Genomic DNA, 21645 nt, shown 5'->3' with positions numbered 1-21645 from the left:
ACTACAACTTACATCATAGTAAATGGTGAACTGCTGAATTCTTTCCCTCTGAGATTAGGAACATGGCAAGGGTATATGCTTTTACTACATTTTGTCAACATTTTATTGTTCAAATAAGGGTCCTGGGATTGGAAAGGAAGAAGTAAAGCTGTCTTTATTTGCAGAGAACATAATTGTATGTTTAGAAAATCGTAAGAAATCTCAAAAACATTCTAGAACTAAAAAGTGAATTTAGCTAGATTACAGAATACACAAGTTGGTATACAAAAATCAATTTTATTTCTCTATACCAGTAATGAACATTTAGAAAATGAAATGTAAAAACAATTCATTATGATAGCAACAAAGTTTAGTAATAAATGTAATGAAAGATGTGCAGTACTTGTATGCTGAAAAGTACAAAACATTGCTGAGGGAAATTAAAGAAGACCTAAATAAATAGAGAGGTATTCTGTGCTCATGGTTTGGAAGAATAAATATTATTTAGATAATTTGGGGCAGATTTACATTTTTAGAGTTGGTAGAGTTCCAGTCAACATTGTAACAGGCTTGTTTGAAGAAATTGGTAGGTTGATTCTAAAATTTATTGCCCAAAACAGTTTAAAGAAGGTTTGAGAATGTTACCTGCTATCAAAACTTACTATAAAGCTGCAGTAATCAAGACAATCTGGTACTGGTATATGGATACACTTTTAGATCAGTGGAACAGAATAGAGTTCAGAAATAGATCCACACTTGTATGGTAAATTGTTTTGTGGCAAAGGCACCAGGATAAATCATCGAGGAAAGGTAGTTTTTTAAACAAATTGTGCTGGATTAAATAGATATTTATATGGAGAATAATGAACGTTGATCTGATCTTACGCTGTACACAGAAATCAGCTAGGAATGGACCATTGCCCTAAATATAAGAGTTAAAAGTATAAAACTTCTAGAAGAAAACAAAACCTATAGTGACATTGTGTTGGGCAAAGATTTCTTAAACAGGACACAAAAAGCACAAACCATAGAAGAAAACAAATGACAGTAGATTTCATCAAAATTCAGAACTTTTGCTCTTCAAAAGACACAGTATAGGAAATGAAAAGGCAAGCCATAGACTAGGAGAAAATACAAAACATATCTGACAAAGGGGCTTGTATCCAGAATATATACACAATTGAGTTTTAAACTAATAATGAGAACAACTACACAATAAAAATGATTTCAACAGACACTTCACAAAAGAAAGTATATGAATAAGCCCAGTATCAGAACAAGCCCAGTATCAGTAGTCATCAGGGTAATGTATATTAAAATCCCAATAAGTTACCACTTTATACTCAATAGAATTGATAAAATTAAAATTACTAATAATGCCAAGTATTAGTGAACATGTAGAACATTAGGAACTCTCATACATTGCTGGTGGGAGTGTAATATTGTATAGTCGCTTAGAAAAACAGTTTGGCCCTTTTTTAGGAGGTTAAATGTACATTTAACATATGACCAGCAATTCTCTCCTAGGTATTTACCCAAGTGAACTGAAAACATATATCCACAAACAGACTTGTACATGAATGTTCACAGTAGCCTTATTCATTATAGCCTAGGAATAACCCATTTATCCATTTGCTACTGACTATATAAATAATAACTATATATCCATATTATGGAATACTGTTCAGCAATACAAAGGGATTAAATTTTTTTTTTACATCTTTATTGGAGTATAATTGCTTCACAATGGTGTGTTAGTTTCTGCTTTATAATAAAGTGAATCAGTTATATATATACATATGTTCCCATATCTCTTACCTCTTGCGTCTCCCTCCCTCCCATCCTCCCTATCCCACCCCTCCAGGCAGTCACAAAGCACCGAGCTGCAAAGGGACGAACTTTTGATGAACCACAACAACATGTATGAATTTCAGAAACATTATGATAAGTGAAATAAGTCAAATACAAAAGCCTAATACTCTATGATTCCACTTATATCAAATTATAGAAAGGCAAAACATTAGTGGTTGCCTGAGGTCTAGAGTCTGGGCAGGAAATTGTCTATAAAGAGGCAGGAAGGAACTTTTTGAGACGATGGGAATATTTTGATTGTAGTGGTAGTCACATGACTGTATACAATTCGTCAGAGTTCATCAACCTGTATACTTAAAATCGTTCAGTTTTATTGCACCTCAGTAAAGCTGTTGGAAAGAAAGAACCATATTGGTAGGGAATGTTTGTCTGCTTTTATTTATATATGCTTTCAAACTTTTCAAATGGGTTTCTTGAGACTGATACAATTTGTATTAAATAGTTTGCACCTGGGGGGAGAAAGCTTGCTAAAGCAGACAAAGTTATGAGGTGATGGGGCTACCATGTTAGTGTTCAGCGAAGGATTTTCTGTTGAAGGAACATTTGAACAGACACAGATGAAGTGAATTCAGTTAAGTCAAAAAAGGTCTCTTCACATGTGCCCTGCACATTTCTTACAGAATTTATATCTAGGTGTTTTGTAGTTTCTGCTACTATTACAAATAAGATCTTTTTCTTATCTTATTGCGTTGGCTAATAATCCTTAAATTAATTTTTGTTTTCATCTTTGTCTTATATTTCCTATTTGTTAATTTCTTGAGGAAAGTAACTATACAGATTGTATATGTTGTTAACCTACAGTCTTCCTTCTGTGCTGTGTTTCCAGTGTGTGCTCAATTAATGGATTTTAGTGGTTTTTACTTAGACTAAGCAGATCATTGCTGTATTTGTTAATCTTTGTTTTTCCTAGCTCAGTATAGCACCAAGTTGTAAGTAGAATCTAAAAAAGACCTGAGGTGGAAAACTAAAGATGCCAGTGCAATTTTATGTAACATAATTTTAATTTTACTGTCAAACAAAGCGAGTATAGGATGCACATGAGACTGTTTGCTGGCAACTTTAAAGGCACCCATGGTGGATGAAAGGTGGGAGAAGTGAAAACAGGTATTCTTGAATTTCACTAACAGATTAAAAGAGAATGTCTGGAAGCAGTTGATTGGTCAGGTATAGATTAGGGATGGCCATCTTGGCAAGATTTACGGTTTTATTTGAATAGAATGGGTTCTTTTATATTTCATGCCTGTCTTAGTCTACTTTAGGTAAGTGAGGTATCTGAAAACAGATTTGAGGGCTCAGCATCATCTGTCAAAATGGCAACAGTAGCTCATGTTCATGCCTTACCAGTAGATGGCAGCAATGTGCATTGTTTAAATATTCTTGCTCCTTTTTTTTTAATTAAGTAGTGAATAGGTACTGTATATTTTTCTTTTAGTGAAGACCAAGGCAGATATGATACCCTCATTTTCTTTAAACACATAAAAGTCATATTAGTGTTGTGTAATATCAGTTTATATGAAATAATCTTAGAAATTCAACTGATATAGCTTACCTAAAAAGTGTTAACTTTTTATAGCTTTTGTTGTAACTATTTCTTAATTGAAATTTGTATTCTCCACAGTATTATTACTATTTTAGATACAGTTTTCTGCCTCATAGGTTTTTCTAAGAGACCAAGCTGTCATAAAATGTTTTAGAACTAAGCAACATTTTACTAAACAAAATGCAAGTGTTTTGTTTAATCACATGACTGTGGAGGCTTTTTGTTTGTTTGTTTGAAGAACACTTATGAATTTTTCTCTTTCATGAACAAGCTAAAAATTAATGGTGACTTTTATAAGAAGAAAGTATTTTAATCCTTGGTAGTTTGGTCCAACCAGTTATCTTCACACAGAATTGCTGGCCTCCAGGAAGTGACCTACCTATAGCATATGAGGGTTCTTGCCCCTTTTCTGCCCTTGTCCAGGAAGGCTAGTGGGATGAGAGCTGTGTAGAACTGACCCTCAGCTTTAGGAAAGACTGGGGGCAGGTGACAAAAGTCTGTGACTTGAGGAGTCATACAGCAGATAAATCATTTTAGTTTCTTTTCTTCTCTTTTATTTCTTTTTTTTCTTCCAGAAATCTGTCGATTTAGGAGAGAGGTTTGGAACTGTTTTAGAAAATAATATTTATTCAGTGCTGAGGTTTCTCCCAATTTTTCACACAACGTGTGCTGTTTAATTCTTAAAAACTGCAAAGTTCTTGTAAAACGAAGAATTCAGAATAGAGTTTTATCTTATAAAAACATGATTTATCAAGATCACTTAACATATATCTTACATGTTTTGGAATTCTTACAGATCACAGAAAACCTTTTTTTTTTTTTAATTTTTACCTAATACACCCTAAAACAACACAGTCTGCCAGACCACAGTACATCCGTAATTTAGAGCAGCAGATGTTGCTACACATGCTTCTTTTTAAGACCAAGAAGCAGCAGAAGAGAAAATAAAACAAAAAGTTCAAAACAGAAGAGCAACATGAAACAGTACAGAGATGAGGGAGTTGGGAAGCCAAGGGCAATTGATGAAATTAGCAAAGAGAGGGGATGTGGTGATCTGGACTCTGTGTTTTTTGTATATAGCTTTTAAATGCTTTGTAAGTCATATACTCATCCTATTAATCGAGGTTTGATAACTTTCTACTAAAATTTTTTTTCCATTAAAACGGTATTTCAATTAAGCTGAGGCAAGAAGGAATTAATATTCATTATAGTGTTTAATCATTTCACATTTCATATGAGAATTGGCTAAGATGTGCTGTGCCATGGCAGAGTTCGTTGCTTTGTCTCAGAGTCTGCTAATGTTTTCATTTTGGTTTTAACTCTAGCTGATCCCACAGTTAAAGACTTAATCGGAGGCTTCACTGCACTTCATTACGCAGCCATGCATGGCCGGGCTCGGATTGCACGCCTGATGTTAGAATCTGAATACAGGAGCGACATTATTAATGCAAAAAGCAATGATGGCTGGACTCCCCTTCATGTGGCTGCTCACTATGGTAGGGACTCATTTGTCCGACTCCTACTGGAGTTCAAGGCTGAGGTTGACCCGCTCAGTGATAAAGGTACAACGCCGCTTCAGCTCGCCATTATCCGAGAGAGGTCAAGCTGTGTGAAAATCCTCCTGGACCACAATGCCAACATCGACATTCAGAACGGTTTCCTGTTGCGATACGCTGTGATCAAAAGCAATCACTCTTATTGCCGAATGTTCCTTCAGAGAGGAGCAGACACAAACTTGGGTCGCTTAGAAGATGGACAAACTCCTTTACATTTGTCTGCCCTTAGGGATGACGTGCTTTGTGCACGGATGTTATATAATTATGGAGCGGACACGAACACAAGGAACTATGAAGGACAGACCCCACTGGCTGTTTCAATAAGCATTTCTGGAAGTAGTCGACCGTGTTTGGATTTCTTACAAGAAGTCACAAGTATGTAATTTAATTATTACTACTATTACATTTTTTTTAAATTTTGCATCTTCTGAGGAGCTTAAGGTATTTTTACAACTTAAAATGACCAGACATTAATGATTCTTATTAGCGTTGCTCATTCCATTCATCTGAACTGAAAAGAAAGCTCTATATCACAGGATTTCATTAAAAATTCAGTTATGTTACTAAAAGTAAATGGGGGTAGATAGGGTGTTAGAACACCCTCGATGTTAGATGTTAAGATCGATGCTAGCACAAGGCAGTTCCTACTGGTCATAAACATAGTCTTTCCAGGCTTTCCTGGAATTGAGACTGAGGAATTAGGAGAATTTTGGATCTTAGCATCCATAGCTATGGAAGTGTCCTAGAATTTGTGCTTTATTGCTAAGCTGTTGCTCATGTTTTATTGTTGCTTTTCTTCTTCTTTACAATGTGAACACACATGAAATGGAACAGCAGTGTTATTTATCAGACATCCTAGTAATGCAGGTTAAGGATGATAGAAATCAGAAAGTGTTGTAAAGAAAAATTTGCTCCCAGTGGAAAATTTGGTGCCACTGTCTCTGGCCCACACAGGACTGTATAACTGACCTGTTTTTGTGTGGGCACTTTTTTTTAAAGCCAGGAAAAGTGTCTGACCCATTGTGTGTAGTGGTGCAAGTGTTCGTGTTGTTTTTCGGATAGAGGTATTAGTTTGTGTGGAGTAGCCACCCTCTCCTGTCCGACTTCCTTGTGACCAGTCGAGTATGTGTCTCAGAGCTTAACATCACACATGAAGCCACAGTCTATAAACAGAACATTTGTCTGCCACACTTTTTAATGAATTCCCCTTCCTTACCTAAGTTTTATGTTTCATTCATTGTTATGGAAGAAGAAACACATTCTGGGTACCAGGTACTGGAGGGTAAGGAGTTTACTTGACCTGCTTGTAAATAATCCACTGCCCCCCTGAGAGCTGAATTTGGGAGTAGAAAACTTATGAAGAAATGAAATGTAATTTGTATTTTGTTTATTCATAAGAAAGGAAGGATGAAATTATTACCACTAAGTATTTTCAGACTCAAGCATAAAAAGAAATCACACTCAGGATCTAACTCATGCTGTCCAATAGAACTTTCTGTAATGATGGAAATGGTCTCTGTGCTGTTGACTGTGGTAGCCACTAGCCCCATGTGGCTGTTGAACACTTATTATGTGGCAAGTGCCACCCAGGAACTGAATTTTTAATTTTATTTAATTAATTTAAATTTAAACATCCACAAGTGCCTAGTGGCTGTCGACTTGTACAGCACAGATATGCCTGCCTTGGGAGAGATGTTTTGGGCTATCTGGTAGGTGGTCCCTTGCAGAAAGCTTTTGAGGCACACTGATGTACCCAGAGACAGGAGATGTTATGTGTGCTGATTCCTCCCCAGCTGACCCTTCAGATCCAGGCCACATTTTAGGAAAAGACTACAGCAAAAATTCAAATGCTGATTCTCTCAGCAAATGTTCTAGCAGTTTTCATTTATATAGACCAGTAGGGGTGTTGGTGTAGTGAAAGATAAGATTACTCTTGAACTTGAGGTTAGAATTCTGTCGTGGTATGTAGCCTATAACGTATATCTTATTCTTAATAAATTCTGAATATATATTTGTTGTTGCTGCTATTGTTGTTGTTTTAACTTAACACTAGAGGCTCATGGTTAAATTACCTTGTCTGTCTTCAGGAAGGCATGTTACACACATAAATGCCGCAGCCTTGTTTGTTAAATACTTTGCTCCGTGGTTAATGGTGGTAGACTAGGGCTAGACTATGTTAGACCAGCCATGACTCTACCACATATTAGCTGTAACTTTGGGTGGGTTAGCTAACCACTTTGTGCCTCTGTGTCCTCATCTTAAAATTGGGGTAATTATATCTGTCTTACAGGCTTGTTGTGAGGATTGAATGAGTTAATATTTATAAAGCACTTAAAACAGTACCTGGCACATTTTAAGTGCTATATATGTTTTTTTTTAATAAAATAATTAATTAAGTGAGGGTAGATGAACAGCAAGAGCTGGCTTGCTACCTACAGAGTGAATCCCTTAGATTCTTATTCTACCCTAGCCTCTATTTTCAAATCTATAAACTGTTGTGTGGTCTGCATCTGGAGACAGGCAGCCAGGGGGATGGGGGGAGCTGCCCCTTCATCCCCCGGCCCTTGGAGCTGCTCAGTTCCACCATGGAGTGCTGCTGGTGAGCAAGAATGTTGAGTTAAAAAAGAGATTCACACATACCTTTAAAATTAGGACAGATAGAAAAATCGACGGGACTGCCTCTTTGTGTTTGAGTTCTCCACTGCACCTAGAGCAGAGCCATACACCTCAGTAAGTGTGGGTTGGCTGATTGGCTGCATCTGTAAGGATGGTAGCTGAGCAAACTTGGGATGCTTTTCAGAAGTGAAGGACCATCTGTCCTTGGAAGGCTGCAGTTATCCTCTGTCTTCAGGTGATGCAACATAATTCATTACTTCTTGACTTTGCTGTCAGTGGTGTTTCCTGCCAAAAGCAAATTAAGTGTTTCTGCTTCACCTGTGCATTATTTATTAGATTTTCTTTTCCTAGTGAATAATTATGTGCTAGAACGACCAACTGTAGCTGATGCCCTCTGGAGGTCTGTACTGGCTCTCTTGGAAACCAGAGTGAGGACTTCCCTGGTGGCGTAGTGGTTAAGGATCCACCTGCCAATGTAGGGGACATGGGTTCGAGCCCTGGTCCAGGAAGATCCCACATGCCGCGGAGCAGCTAAGCCTGTGTGCTGCAACTACTGAGCCTGCGCTCTAGAGCCCGCAAGCCACAACTACTGAGCCCATTGCCACAACTACTGAAGCCCACACGCCTAGAGCCTGTGCTCCGTAACAAGAGAAGCCACCGCAATGAGAAGCCCATGCACTGCAACAAAGAGTAGCCCCCCACTCGCCACAACTAGAGAAAGCCAGCATGCAGCAATGAAGACCAAATACAGCCAAAAATAAATAAATTAATCAAATAATTTTAAAAAAAGAAAAGAAAACCAGAGTGAAAGATGGTTGGGTGGTTCAGGGAGCCATCAAGTCAAATCCCTGAGCTCCTTTCAGTCTTTACTGCTGCTGAGAGCTACCGCTCTCTAGGCCCCGAGTCCTTGGCCTCACATCTGAGAACTCAGACTCCTGAGGTGTAAGGACAGCAGAAATACCACTTGGTGGTCTTTATTCAGGGCCATTTTACTAGAGAGCAAGTTATTTAAATTGGAAGAACTCAAAACAATCATAATCCTAGAATCTAAAAGCTACTGTGGCTTTTTAGAAAAATTGCCATAAAAACTCTGATACACACACTCCATAAAAACAGAGCAGGTCAAGTGGCTTAGTTATAAGGTAGTATCTGTGGGTGCCTTGTTGGTCACAGTAGAGGGAGAAGCCACAAAGAGGTGGTGTTAATTCTACAGACAGACTTCCAGAAACCTCTGCCTTCTAGAATGGCTGGTACTCAATGTGGTCACCTCCAGAAAGCCAGTCAACTGAAGGAGGAGCTTTTTTGTGCCCTGGAACGGTAAATACAGCTAAGAAGAGCCAAGGATCCTACCTGGAGAATGAGGATCACCTTGCTGAGGGAAAGGTGTTTCCTGCTTAGAGAAGCCAGTTTTTGGTCTTTTAGTTCTTTTACTAGATAAAAAAAGAGTGGCGCAAATAAACTAAAGGGACAACAACAGAGAGAGCAATGAAGATGTGACTGATGACAGGTAGAAATGGTGGTGATGACAGACAGCAGCAGACGTTCTGATGGAGGTCCATTGATGGAGGATGATGGAGGTCCGTTGATGGAGGTCTATTGGAGACAGTCATTCTGAGGGTCATGCAAATGCATGCAGTTAATTAAAGTAGAATAATTTGTACGTAGCATTTGCACAGACACCATTTGGAGCTAAGAGGATTATGGAAACTCTGGCATATAGGAATGGGCAAAAATTCTCTAGCTGAAGATAAAGAGCAGAGATTGTAGGAATGTCTGCCCAATTCAAAAGAAAAAATTAACATTTATGCACAAGAAAGGGCACAAGAAAGAGCACAAGAAAATGTTGTTAAAAGAGGTGCAACGTTAAAACTTCAAGAAAGACTATTTCGTAAGTAAAGCTTACCCTGAGAAATGGTTAAATAATAATAGAACTCTCCTTGAGCAATGGGATTTTAATCTAGTGCTCTTTTCCCCTTATCATCTCCCTGCCCTACAATGTAAACTTTCCGAGTCAAGGAGTTACTCAGAATATGAAAGTTTTTTAAGAAAGAGAGATTTCATGAGAAAGCAGTTTTGCCCTCTCCCCTGTTTCATGCCCTGCCCCCCACCCCCAAATACCCACACCTTGGTGAGCTAGGAGGACTGCAGTGACTGGAGTCAGAGAAACATTTATTCTCCAGGTGGGGTAAGACTCTGGTGAAGTCTCTTCCCTTGGAGAACAGACTTTGTTATGAAGTTTCTGAGTGTATGTCAGATAGTTATTCTCACCCTCCCCCTGGCAGAGCCATGAGGGGGTCTTTATTGGCTCTTCATGTGAGAACCTGATGGGGTTCCTGAAAGGAAAGCTCAGAACATCGGGTGTTTCCTAAGACTGTGGCTCTCCCTCTCAGGCTGGTCCATGCACAGCTCCTGGCAGTTTGTCACAATGACCATTTAAGTGTTCCTACCAGTTTGTGGCTCCAATAGCTACTGCTGCAGGTGCACAGATTTCAGCTGTGACTCTAGATCTGATTCTCTCTCCAGATTTTATGGTGGTTTGCCCTGTGACATCAGTTTACTGATGGGTCCTAGATAAGTCATTAATTTCAGTTTGTTTGGCTTTTTCTTCTTATAAGGACTGGAGCGAGGACTTCAAGTTCATTATATGTTGGAGCTGAAACCAGAAGTCTATTCATTATTTTTATCATTTTTACTTACAATGCGAAAATCATCCTATCCATGGTCCCTTGGGCTGAGTAGAATTTTGCCCACTTGTATTCAGAGGCATGTGTCTCCTTTATAGCGTCCTGAAGGTTTCTCAGCTGTGCCTGTGTCATGGGTGCTGTTGAATCAGCTGAGTCTGGTGGTGGAGAGAGCAGTTAATGGGCTCTTGACCCAGTGTCTGACTTACCTAATAAACTTGGGCAAGCTGATTAGCCTCCACCTGCCTCATGGGTCTGTTTCCTTCTCTGAAAGATGGGGGTATTAGACCATAGTCCGTGGAGTATTCTTGCCAATAAACACTCTTAAAGGGGATGATATCCTGCTGCTTGTGGTTTTATTTTATTTTGTTTCTGGATTCATGTAGAACAGTGTGGACTCTTGGGGGTCCTCAAGACAGTTTTAGGTGCCCATGAGGCCAAAACTAATTTCATAACAATACTAAGATATTATTTGCCTTTTCTTTTTTTTTTAATTGGAGTAAAATTGCTTTACAGTGTTGTGTTAGTTTCTGCTGTACAATGAAGTGAATCAGCTATATGTATACCTATATCCCCTCCCTCTTGGACCTCCCTCCCCCCCCATCAAGGTCATCACAGAGCAGGGAGCTGAGCTCCCTGTGCCGCACAGCAGGTTCCCATGAGCTATCTGTTTTACACATAGTAGTGTATTTATGTCAAACCTAGTCTCCCAATTCATCCCACCCTCCCCTTCCCCCCCGTGCCCACATGTCCGTTCTCTGCATCTGTGTCTCTGCACTGACTTTTGCACTGATGGTGTAAGAGCTGTGGTGGGTAAAATGGCAGGTACCTCAGCATTAATCAAGGCAGTAGTCCCAGAGGGTACTAGTAGTTGTGTTCTTCACCACAAGGCAATCTCAGTAAAGAGTGTTCCAGTTCCATTTAGGAATCTCTTTGATTTAATTTTATTAAATCTTATCCCTTTCAGTATGTACCTTTTAAATATTCTGTGGGATGGAAATTGAAAGTATTCTTACTGTGTAATGAAGTGCTGTGATTGAATGGAGGAAAAGTACATCTGTGATTTGTTTGAGCTGAACCAGCAGCATTTTTGGTGGAATACCATTTTTACCTGAAGGATGAATGGACAGCCAAACTATAGCTGTTTAGGCTTTGGTATTTGGTAGACATTTTGTTGAAAATGAATAAAGTGCGTTTGTCACCTTAAGGAAAACAACTTACAGTATTTATGGGGAGTCATAAAATTTGAGCTTTCAAGTGAAAGTTAGAATTTTGAAAAGCCTGTATTTTTGTATTTGCCACTGGGATATTGCCAGTTTCCCAACATGTAAAGACTTTTTTGAGATTAGTAGAGATAATAACAAAAGTAATTTTTTGATATCATGTAATAAATTGGGTCAACATTTGGAAGATCTGCATAATAACCCAGGTAACCAGTATTTTCCAAATGACTAATGCATGATGTTACAAAATCATGCATGGGTAAAAGATCCATTCATAGGGCAAAACAGACCAATGGATTTTAACGTGAAAGAGTATAAAGAAGTTCATTGTTGTGGTTTCAGATTCCATATTGCATCTAACCTTTAAAAAAACAACTCTTGTTGAGTTTTGGTGAAGTATCAAAGAAGATCCATGATTATCTAAAAAGGCCATTAAAATATTACTTCCTTTTCCAACTACCTATGTGAGTCTGGATTTTCTTCATCTGCTTCAATCACGACAGCATATTACAACAGATGGTACGCAGAAGCAGATCTGTAAATCCAGCAGTCTTCTCTGAAGCCAGACCTAAGAGATATCTGTAGAGATGTAAAACAGTGCCACTCTTCTCATGAAATCTTTCTTGTTTTGAAAAGCAGCTTTTTCTTCCCATAAAAACTTATTTCAACTGATAATAAATTTATTACTATTATTTTAAGTGAATCAATAAGTATTTTTAAAATTTCTGAAGTTTATTTTCTAGATATGATGAATATAGATGGATATAACACACATAAACAAAAATTCTTTGAGGTCCTATAATTTTAAGAGTGCAAGTCAGTTTAGAAGACTAGTACCCTGGATTCTAGATCCCAGTTTCAGAGATTCACCGTGCACAGCAGCATATCAGAGGTGCCAAGGAGTCCTTGAGTAAGTTATCCACTTAACTGTTCACTAAACACATTTTTTTTTTTTTTTTTTACATAGCATAGCAGGCTCTCGTATAAATTACTCTTAAGGCAGAGAATATGCCAATTGGGTTTGTGTTTAATATCCAGAGGAGTCTAAGGTAATGCACTGATCTGTGTTTCTAGTAGATGCTGTCCAAATACTTGAAGCAGCTGCTCAGTATGCTTCAGTGGTAGGTAAAAGGTAGTGCTGGGTTGTATCAGTATTTTGATTTGTATGTTTTAAGGAATTAAAGGAGTTAATAAAAGGAATTAATTATTTAAATTAAATTTTAAATAATTTTAATGTATTTAATAATTTTAAAATATTTTATTTAAATAAAAACTTTTTAAATAAGTAAATTGACCAAAAGGAATTTGAAAAATAAAGGGCTCATACTTCTAAGAGAAAAAGATTAGGTAAATGGGAATGAGTTGGATAAACTGTTTTGCAGAAAATTAATCCATCAAGTACTTAAGATTGTTACTTTCTAGAACATCAGTTACGGGCATTTAAAAATACTATTTTATAAACACTACAGTAACTGAAATCACAGGCATTTAAAAATACTGTTTTATAAACACTATATGTTTTTATTTAAATATGTCTTTAAATTTTAGTCATAGTCAAGTAGTATGTTTTAGCTGCAAAGTTTTAAACTTTAAAAAAAGTAAGAATATAAATCATGACTTTAATTTTAAGAAAGTGAAGTTTAGGCTGTGGCTTTCTCAGCTAAGTCCAGCACAGCAGCAGGTAGGTATGTAAGCAGATGACCCCATACAACCCCTCGGCATCAGGTGACCTTACTCCTGTGTTCCTTTCAAATGCTTCTTTAATCAATTTCTTCGCACTTTTTTTTTCTTTTTTTTTTTTTAGTATGACTTACCAAAATAGTGTTACCTTAGTATAACTCTTTGGGGAAATAATTTGTGTAACACATTTTAACTAAGGTTATTTTTGATTTTTGATTTTTCTTCTCATTGGGGATTTTGCTACACATCTACATTGTAGTCTTATTAGGTTATTTAGTCCCAATGATTAAAATCACTTTTAGAAATAAATAAATAGTACACAGTTTTAAGTCAAATTACACCACATTTTAAGGTTCTTTGATATGGAAAGTATTACCTTATTCTGTACTATTTCTGTCATATTTGTATTACTTTCTATTTTTTATGTAGGTTTCTAGGGATTTCTGTTATTTGTTAGGAAGCAATATATGCTTTTGTTTGGCTTAGTGCAAATGAGAAAAATAGGTCAAAGCTCGTGTGCCTGTGAAGAAAAATGTAACAAGTGGACAAATGTCATCAAGGCTGACATTGTGTACTTTTGGATTCTATCTAAGAGTTAAATCAGAGTAGCCTTTTATTTTACAATACCATGATTTTTATTTTGAGGTGAGCTCGCAACTACCTTTGTCCTGTAAAATAAGATTTAACACATTTCATACTAAGTCTCTGTGAAGGGAATTCAGAGGCAAGAGCAAAGGAATAAAACGTGTTTATGGTAGGGTCTTAAAATGGGAAACTGAAATAAAACAAAGAGGTATTGGGAGACCATTCCAGATGTTGACCAAAGATGGAGAGTGCTAAATAAATAAGTTTAGCCTATTATAAATGCAGTGGTGGTCATGTCAAAAGGAGGTGCTTTAGGATATTTAATTTTCAAAATTATGCTGCTGCCCTGGTTTTGTAATTATGCTAGACCAGACCCTTCAAAAGCTGATTTCCTATTTTATACCAGCCCAATTATTACTAATGATGGGCTTCTTTACCAAATGGAAAGACTAATAACCCTTTGAAGTATTATGTAATCCCATTGTAGTTCATTAGTATGAATAATAGTTTGTAGTGTTTCTGCATCCCCCATAGTGTTCATAATTCCTTAAATTATACTCTTTTTGTGAGATGTCCCCCAAGGTCTCCCCTGTCATCCCATGGACAAGGCAGTTGCTATTTAAGAGGACAGGAGTAATTTTCTAAGACGCCTGGTAAACAGCATGCACATGTGTTGGTTTTTTGCTTTTGTTCCCTTTATTCTCTTTCTCTGCCTTCTTTTCCTCTGCCACCACCTCCTTCTTTTTCTTGCCCCTTTAATCTCTGGGACAGTGCATTTTTAAGTACATAGTAGGTGCTCAATAAATACTTTTGAGTGATATATTGACAAGAAAATAAATAAGAGGCACATCTCAGAGATGCTGCAGGTTCTGTTCCAGACCACTGCAATAAAGTGACTGTTGCAATAAAGCAAGTCATACAAATTGTTTGGTTTCCCAGTGCATGGAAAAGTTATGTTTAGACTATATTGTAGTATATCAAGTGTGCAATAGCATTATGTCTAAAAAAACAATGTGCGTATCTTAATTTTAAAAATACTTTATTGCTAGAAAATGCTAATCATCATCTGAGCCTTTAGCCTAGTAGTAGCTTCAAGAAAAGGATCACTGATCACAGATCACCATAATAATATAATAATGGCAATGTTTGAAATATTGCAAGAACTACCAAAATGTGACACAGAGACATGAAGTGAGCAAATGCTGCTGGAAAAATGGCACTGATAGACTTCCTCAATTCAGGGTTGCCACAGACCTTCAATTTGTAAAAAATGCAGTATCTGCAAAACACAATAAAACGAGGTATGGCTGTACTTCTTTTTCAGTCATAATCTTCTATTCCTAAAATGATATTTTTGAAAAAATGGGTCCTTAAATAGTCTTAGAAATAACAGTCATTACAATTAGTCTTTATTACTCTTTATTATGTAGCCCGCTTTTCACTCAGTGCTACTACCTGGCAAGGTGAGGGAATATCTGTATATTTGTGGAGCAGTAGTATAACGACACAACCTCACTTCATCACTGCACAGCTTTTTTATACTAAGTTCTCACATCTCTGCCGAATCCAGGTCATGTAGTGATTTCCAGAATATGATTTCCATCAGTTTGCTCAGCACTGTTTCCCAGGACTAGATTACGAGTTGTTCTTTTACTGTTAAGTTGTCAGCTAGTTTTCTTACCGTCTTAACACCAGGAAGCTTCATCTTCCAAAAAGGAGCCCTCTACTTTTCTGAGAAGGGGAAGCAAAACATATCCTTACAAGTATTTAAAATTACTATTTTAACATTTATTTACCAAATACTCTATAGCTCTTACTATATGCCTGGGAACTATTGTAAGCACTTTACCAAAACTAATTCTTTTTGTGCTTGTAAGGCCTATTATGTAGATGGTGTTATCCTTAGTTCATAGATGCAGAAACCAAGGCAGGAGGCTAAGTAGCTCACCCAGGAGCTACTGGGGCCAGCACTTGATGCTGGCTGCAGAGTTGATGCTTTTAACCACTCTGGCCTTTACCGTTCAAGGTCTTTCTGCAGACAGGAATTATACATGGTCAGGAAATCTTCAAAAGATCACATTCTCCCCAAACATTAAAAGACTGCCACAACACACTGCTTAAGAAGAAGAAAATTCGGTAGCAAACTGAGTAAAACTTTCTGATATTTAGGCATAGAAAGTGCATTTTTCCCTGGGAAAGGCTAATGCACCAATAGCTTCTGAGGGTGGTAGTATTTCTGTAGCTGCCTCCCTTGAACTTATTAAACAATTAAAAGTCTCCCCTTTCCTCCAGCTTCTAGTAACATTTTTAAAACTTTCCTTTAAGCCCTGACCAACAGCCTCGTCAAAGCTTTTCCCCCCTGCCTGGTCCCAATGACAAAGCCATCTATTTTAGATTTTTTTTTTAATGACAACCCCCTACTTCCACGTCCCAAAATCTCACTTGGTTATCTAATGCTGCAAATTTTAGTGGCTTAAAATAATAATAATTGATTATTTTACTTCTCTACTCCAAGCAGTGTCATCTGGAGCCACTTGACTGGGGCCTCTCCACTGTCAAAAGGGCTCACCCTGATGGCTGGCTAGTTATGCGGGCACTTGGCTGGGAGCTCAGCCTGGATGTTGGGCAATGACCTCAGTTCCTTTTTGTAGACTGCTGAGACTTCTTCATGGCGTGGTGATAGCTGTGTGCCAAGAGTGAATGTCCCAAGAGCCAAGTGAAAGCTATGATCTGAGTTCCACCATAGTCATGAGCCCACCCAGTTTCAAGGAGAGGGAACCTAGATACTGTCTCTTAATGATGGGGTATCCAGTCACATTGTAAAAAAAAGAGCATGAGGCATAGGAGGTACTGTGGTCGTTTTTGGAGAGTATAATCTGCCACAAAATGAGACCATCAGAAGATCCCCTATTTGGAACCTATTGTCTCCATCTTTTCTATCTTAGCTAAGCAAATTCCAATAATACAGGTTTTCCACATTGTTAGATGATATGTTTTCATTTAAGTACACATGTATATTTATATATGTCAATTCTATGTCATCTGTTTTTTGCCTGAATACATCGTGGTTGTTCTTTTCATTAATATTATACTTGAAAAGAACCTGCCATCTATTAGGAAAATCAAATTCTTTAAAAAAAGAAGATTCAAATCTGATACATATTCTGGTTTGCATTTGCAGATCAAATACTATAAGCATTTATTGAAAAATGACAGTGATAATTTATTCTCTTCCTAAAGGTAGCCCATGAATGGTGATGAAAAATAATTCAAAACAGGTTAGAAAATGATTTGCTGTTGACATGGGTGTGTTTTGCAATGAGCTATTTTATACATTAAGGACAAGCCTATTAAGTGTTCATTTGTTCAACTAGTATTTGTTGAGTATTGTGTTAGGCATTGGACTTTTGCATTGGCAGCCAGAAATCATCTTACCCTCATGGAACATGTGAGGAAGATGGACATTAATGGGTAATCACCAAGTAAATGTAAAATCATAGCCTTGTTAAGTACTGTAGAGAAAAGGAGCTCGGAGAGAATCTGATGGGGAACCTGACCTCATCTCCCTTTCAGCAGTGCCCTTTTAGTAGAGATCTGGACGATGAGGGGGACGTACCTCACCAAGAGACTCATGAGTGAGTGCTACAGCCTCACAGGGATCCTTATGCAGACATCCACGGATACACGTGCCCCTAGCTTACAGCCATTTTTAGGAAAGCAGTAGCTTCAGCTGTGATTCTGTTAAGAGACCATGTATTAAGTACCTCTTGGAAAGCACAGGGCTTACAGAGCAGAGGTCTAAGTTTTAAGGACTCTTTTTCGTTTATAAAGAATTACTTAATTTTGAATAATGGTGATCCCTGTAAATGAGTACTATTCAAGTAAGTACTAAGTATAGCAGTAGTACTCCATGTGTGGCCTGGGGACCCCTGGAGTTAGCCAGACCCTTTCAGGATATCGAGGTCAAAGCAATTTTCATAATAATACTAAGACATTATTTGTCTTTTCCACATTCCTTCTTTTATGAGAGTAAGTGGACTTCCCCAGAGACTGGATGATGTGGTTTCATCACAACAGATTGGGTGTAGGAGCATATATGAGAGTTCAGCTATCATCTGTTAAGCCAGACCTTTAAAAGGTTTTCAGAAATGTGGAAGAATGCCATTCTTCTCATTTATTTTTGAGAATATTGTTACCTTCATAACAATGGTATTTATGCTAAGTAACATATAATGGGTTTATCTTTGTTATTTTTAAATGAATTAAGTATTTCTGAAATTTCTGTTTTAACTTCTAATATGGTGAAGTGTAAAGAGTTTTTTTTTTTAATTATTTATTTATTATTTATTTATGGCTGTGTTGGGTCCTCACTGCTAAGCACGGGCCCCCTCCAGTTGTGGCGAGCGGGGACCACTCTCTGCTGCGGTGCGCGGGCCTCTCATTGCGGTGCCCCCCCTGTTGCGGAGCCTGGCTCCAGGCGCACGGGCCCAGCAGTCGCAGCCCACAGGCTCTAGATCGCAGGCTCAGTAGTTGTGGCTGGTAGCTCTAGAGCGCAGGCTCAGCAGTTGTAGCTCACAGGCTCTAGAGCCCTGGCTCAGCAGCCGTGGTGCACAGACTTAGCCACTCCGCGGCACGTGGGATCCTCCCGGACCAGGGATCGAATCCGTGTCCTTTGCATTGGCAGGCGGATTCCCATCCACTGTGCCACCAAGGAAGTCCCTGTAAAGAGGTTTTGAGGCCAAGAAGTTTGAGAATCGCTGAAGTATAGCATCCTGCTTGACTTTGAGCATGTTACTTAGAGATGCAAGCAGTCTGTAAAATGGGGATGATGATCAAAGTACTTCCCTTGTAAAAGGATTAAACGAGTTAGTATATGTCGGGAGCTTAGAAGACTACATGGCACAGAGTACACATTCAACATGTGTTAGTTTGTATTATTATTACCATTTAACATGAAAGTAGAATTTATGTGAATCCAAACACTTCTGAGGCTCTGTGGCAAAGAATTTTTGCTTGTGTTTGTGGTCATCTGTATTGATTCGGTAAAGCGAAGTATTCAAAAGTGAAAGAAATTGCATTTTGTAATTTTTCTTTTGAGTTGGGTTATAGCAGAGGTTTTTATTGGCGGATGGTCAGGGTGGCATGTCTGAAGAGGTGGGGATTCAGAATAGCTTGGGGTGCTTTTTCCGCCCCCCCCTCCCGCCCTCCCAGTCCACGCTCTCCCCACAGCCAAGTTCTACTGTGTCCAGAATCATGGTGAACAGCGGGGCAGATGTCATTTGGGAGAGCTCCCCGGGATTGTGTTCTGTGCCCTGGACAGTGAGCTGACAGGAGGAGCCATGTTAGAAAGCATCTCTTTTAGTTCTCTCACTTTTCAGGTTGAGAAACTGAGGCCCAGAAGAGTGATTTGCCTCACACTGGTTCACCCAGCATATTAGAGGCCTACCTGGGACAAGAACTGACATTTCAGTTTGTACTGGTAGGCATACCAGGCTTAGAGTCAGAAGATATGGTTTTAGCCTCTGTCTAAAAAGCTTTAATTGGTCGTCTGACATTGAGCAATTGACTAAAATCCCTGATCTTTAGTGTCCCTATTTGTAAAATGGAGGTGAAAATATCGACCATCCCAGGGATGTGAAAAGGATCAAATGAGACGCCGTATGAAGGTACCCAGGACATGTCCTCTTAGCTAGAGTCTCTCTGATCCTTTGCATGTAAAGTCCACAGAGAGACACTTCCCAGTGAAATAAACTATTCTTTCCAGAACCTTAAAGCCCGCCTTAAATGTTGTGCTTTTCAGCTTTGTAACATTTTCTTTTTTGTGTCTTTATAGGACAGCCCAGAAACTTGCAGGACCTGTGCCGAATTAAAATTCGACAATGTATAGGCCTTCAAAACCTAAAGCTACTTGATGAACTACCAATTGCCAAGGTCATGAAAGACTACTTAAAACACAAATTTGATGATATCTGATATACACAGAACTGTGAGCAAGATTAGGAGTTATATTCCAGATACTTAAAAGGCTTTTTGCCTTGCACAAAGTATATCCTATGCAATTTCTGATTTGCTGTGAAATCAGAAAGCAGGTATACACTTTTAGGTTTTGTTTGTTTGTTTGTTTGGTTTTCATTGTAGGGGAGGGATGTTTTTATATATATAAACACACACACACACACACACACACACACACCCCACATGCTTGAAGGTCTTAATTTGGTTTCTTGGTCCAAGTTTACGAGGTTCAAGCTTTCTATACAATATTGCATTTAAAACAATTGTTTTTCCAAAATGACACAAGCAGGTTAGGAGTGGAGAATTTACCCTTTCCAAATTTATGGTTTCGTTGACGTGCACAATATTATAAACCAGCAGAGCACTTGTTACAGTTTGGAGGCACAGTTTTACCCGGGGCATCCTGGGTTCTACTGGAAAATGCTCTAAGAAAATTTTAAAGTAACGCTGTCACCTCAGTCATTTTTAATGAGTACAAATTGGCTGTTTCAAACTGTTCTTTTCCTAATTAATGTAGCTTTGGATGACATAAATCCATTACCTCTGCTTTCCTGTTGGTGTGCTCTTGTTTTAAACTTATTTTTTTAACAACTGTAGTACACTACCCAGAGACGTTGCGTCTCAACTTCTGTCTCTAGTTGAATTGTGCTTTTAAAAAAACTAATGGGAAAGAAAATAACTTTGTAAAGCCCGTGTATTCTGTTTTTAAAACAGTGCCTCCAGTGCAGTACTCTTTTCTGGTGTATTTTATCCATTATTTCACTTGATGTTCCTCATTCCACAGCTGGCTTTGACATGCCTGTGAGAACAGGAACCACCACTAATTTTAATTGCAGAACCATAGTATGTCAGTTGCAATTTCCATTTTAAGCTTTGTCTTTTACTTCACTTTAAGCCGAAAATTTCATGTCCTGGTGGTAGAGTATTCCCTAAAAATAGCCCCAAATATTGTTAAACCATTTGGCTTTAATGGTTAAATAATTTGGGGTGGTTTCATGGTGTTTTTTTCCTCCCAGTTGAAATAAAATTTCTAAAGGGTAAAATTTCTAATGGGTGCACATTTGTAAATCTGGTTAATTCCTAATATGCTAATTAAGCATTTCCTATCTATTTTAAAGTTATGCACAGTGACGCTCTTCAGAACAGTTATTTTCTGGGTTGATTGGCATATGTTTGCAGTGTAAACATAAATATGATAAAGTGTCAATAACAGTGGTTCTAGAGGCATTAGAGATCTATGGTGATGCCCTTGGAAATGAGTTCTGTGCTTGATTTGTCATCATATTAGTTTCAGAAGAAACTTTAAAAATATCCCAGTATTGTTCTTAGTGCTTTAGGAAATTTCAGAATAGTTACATACCAGTAATAAATTCGTTATCAGAAGTTTACAAGATGAAGGGCTTCTCTTGTCTGAATTTCACCTGAAAAGTATAACTAAGCAGAATTAGGAGTCTACTCTGGCTTTACCCTTTTCAGAGCCAGCAGTGTTATTTCCTCAAGCACAGAGTTTATTCTCTTGGATGCAGAGTAGCTGTGGCATCAGATGTCTGATCTGCTGGGCCTAGGCTGGGTACAGGTTTCTGAAGAACGGGCAGCTTCGGGAAGAGGTTGTTGTGGGGGATCACGGATGGGCTACATAGCCTCTTCTACAGGGAGCCACTAAGAGTGTGGCCAGTTTTGTAACCATCCCAAAACTGTAACTGGAACATGATGGATAGAAATGGGTGGTCTGTCTTTTTTTTTTCGTAAAAATATCTCCAAAAAGTTATCTTCTGAGAGAGAGTCCTTTATGAAGCTAGGAGCTGAGCTGTGTTCTCATTCTGGAAACCAATAGCCAGGTCAGAGCTAGGACACATTTGCGGCATCAGGGACCTGGCATGGCCAGAAATGAATTGTGT

General features: G+C 38.2%; 1 protein-coding gene across 1 annotated transcript in view; it reads left to right on the top strand.

The window, feature by feature from the left end:
* ASB7 (ankyrin repeat and SOCS box containing 7) overlaps positions 1 to 19919 on the top strand; it is a 45874-nt gene extending 25955 nt beyond the window's left edge. The window contains exons 5-6 of the mRNA XM_082649180.1: positions 4717 to 5322; positions 19566 to 19919. Of these exons, the coding sequence (XP_082505306.1) occupies positions 4717 to 5322; positions 19566 to 19705 (746 nt within the window). The 3' untranslated portion in view covers positions 19706 to 19919. The remainder of the gene's footprint in view (positions 1 to 4716; positions 5323 to 19565) is intronic.
* The last annotated feature ends 1726 nt before the right edge of the window (positions 19920 to 21645 follow it).

This window comes from Grampus griseus (genome assembly GCF_964374135.1).
Source record: "Grampus griseus genome assembly, chromosome: 2".
In the NCBI taxonomy this organism is placed as follows: Eukaryota; Metazoa; Chordata; class Mammalia; order Artiodactyla; family Delphinidae; genus Grampus; species Grampus griseus.
Note: the sequence above shows the minus strand (reverse complement) of the source record. Positions and strands in the feature narration are given on the sequence as shown.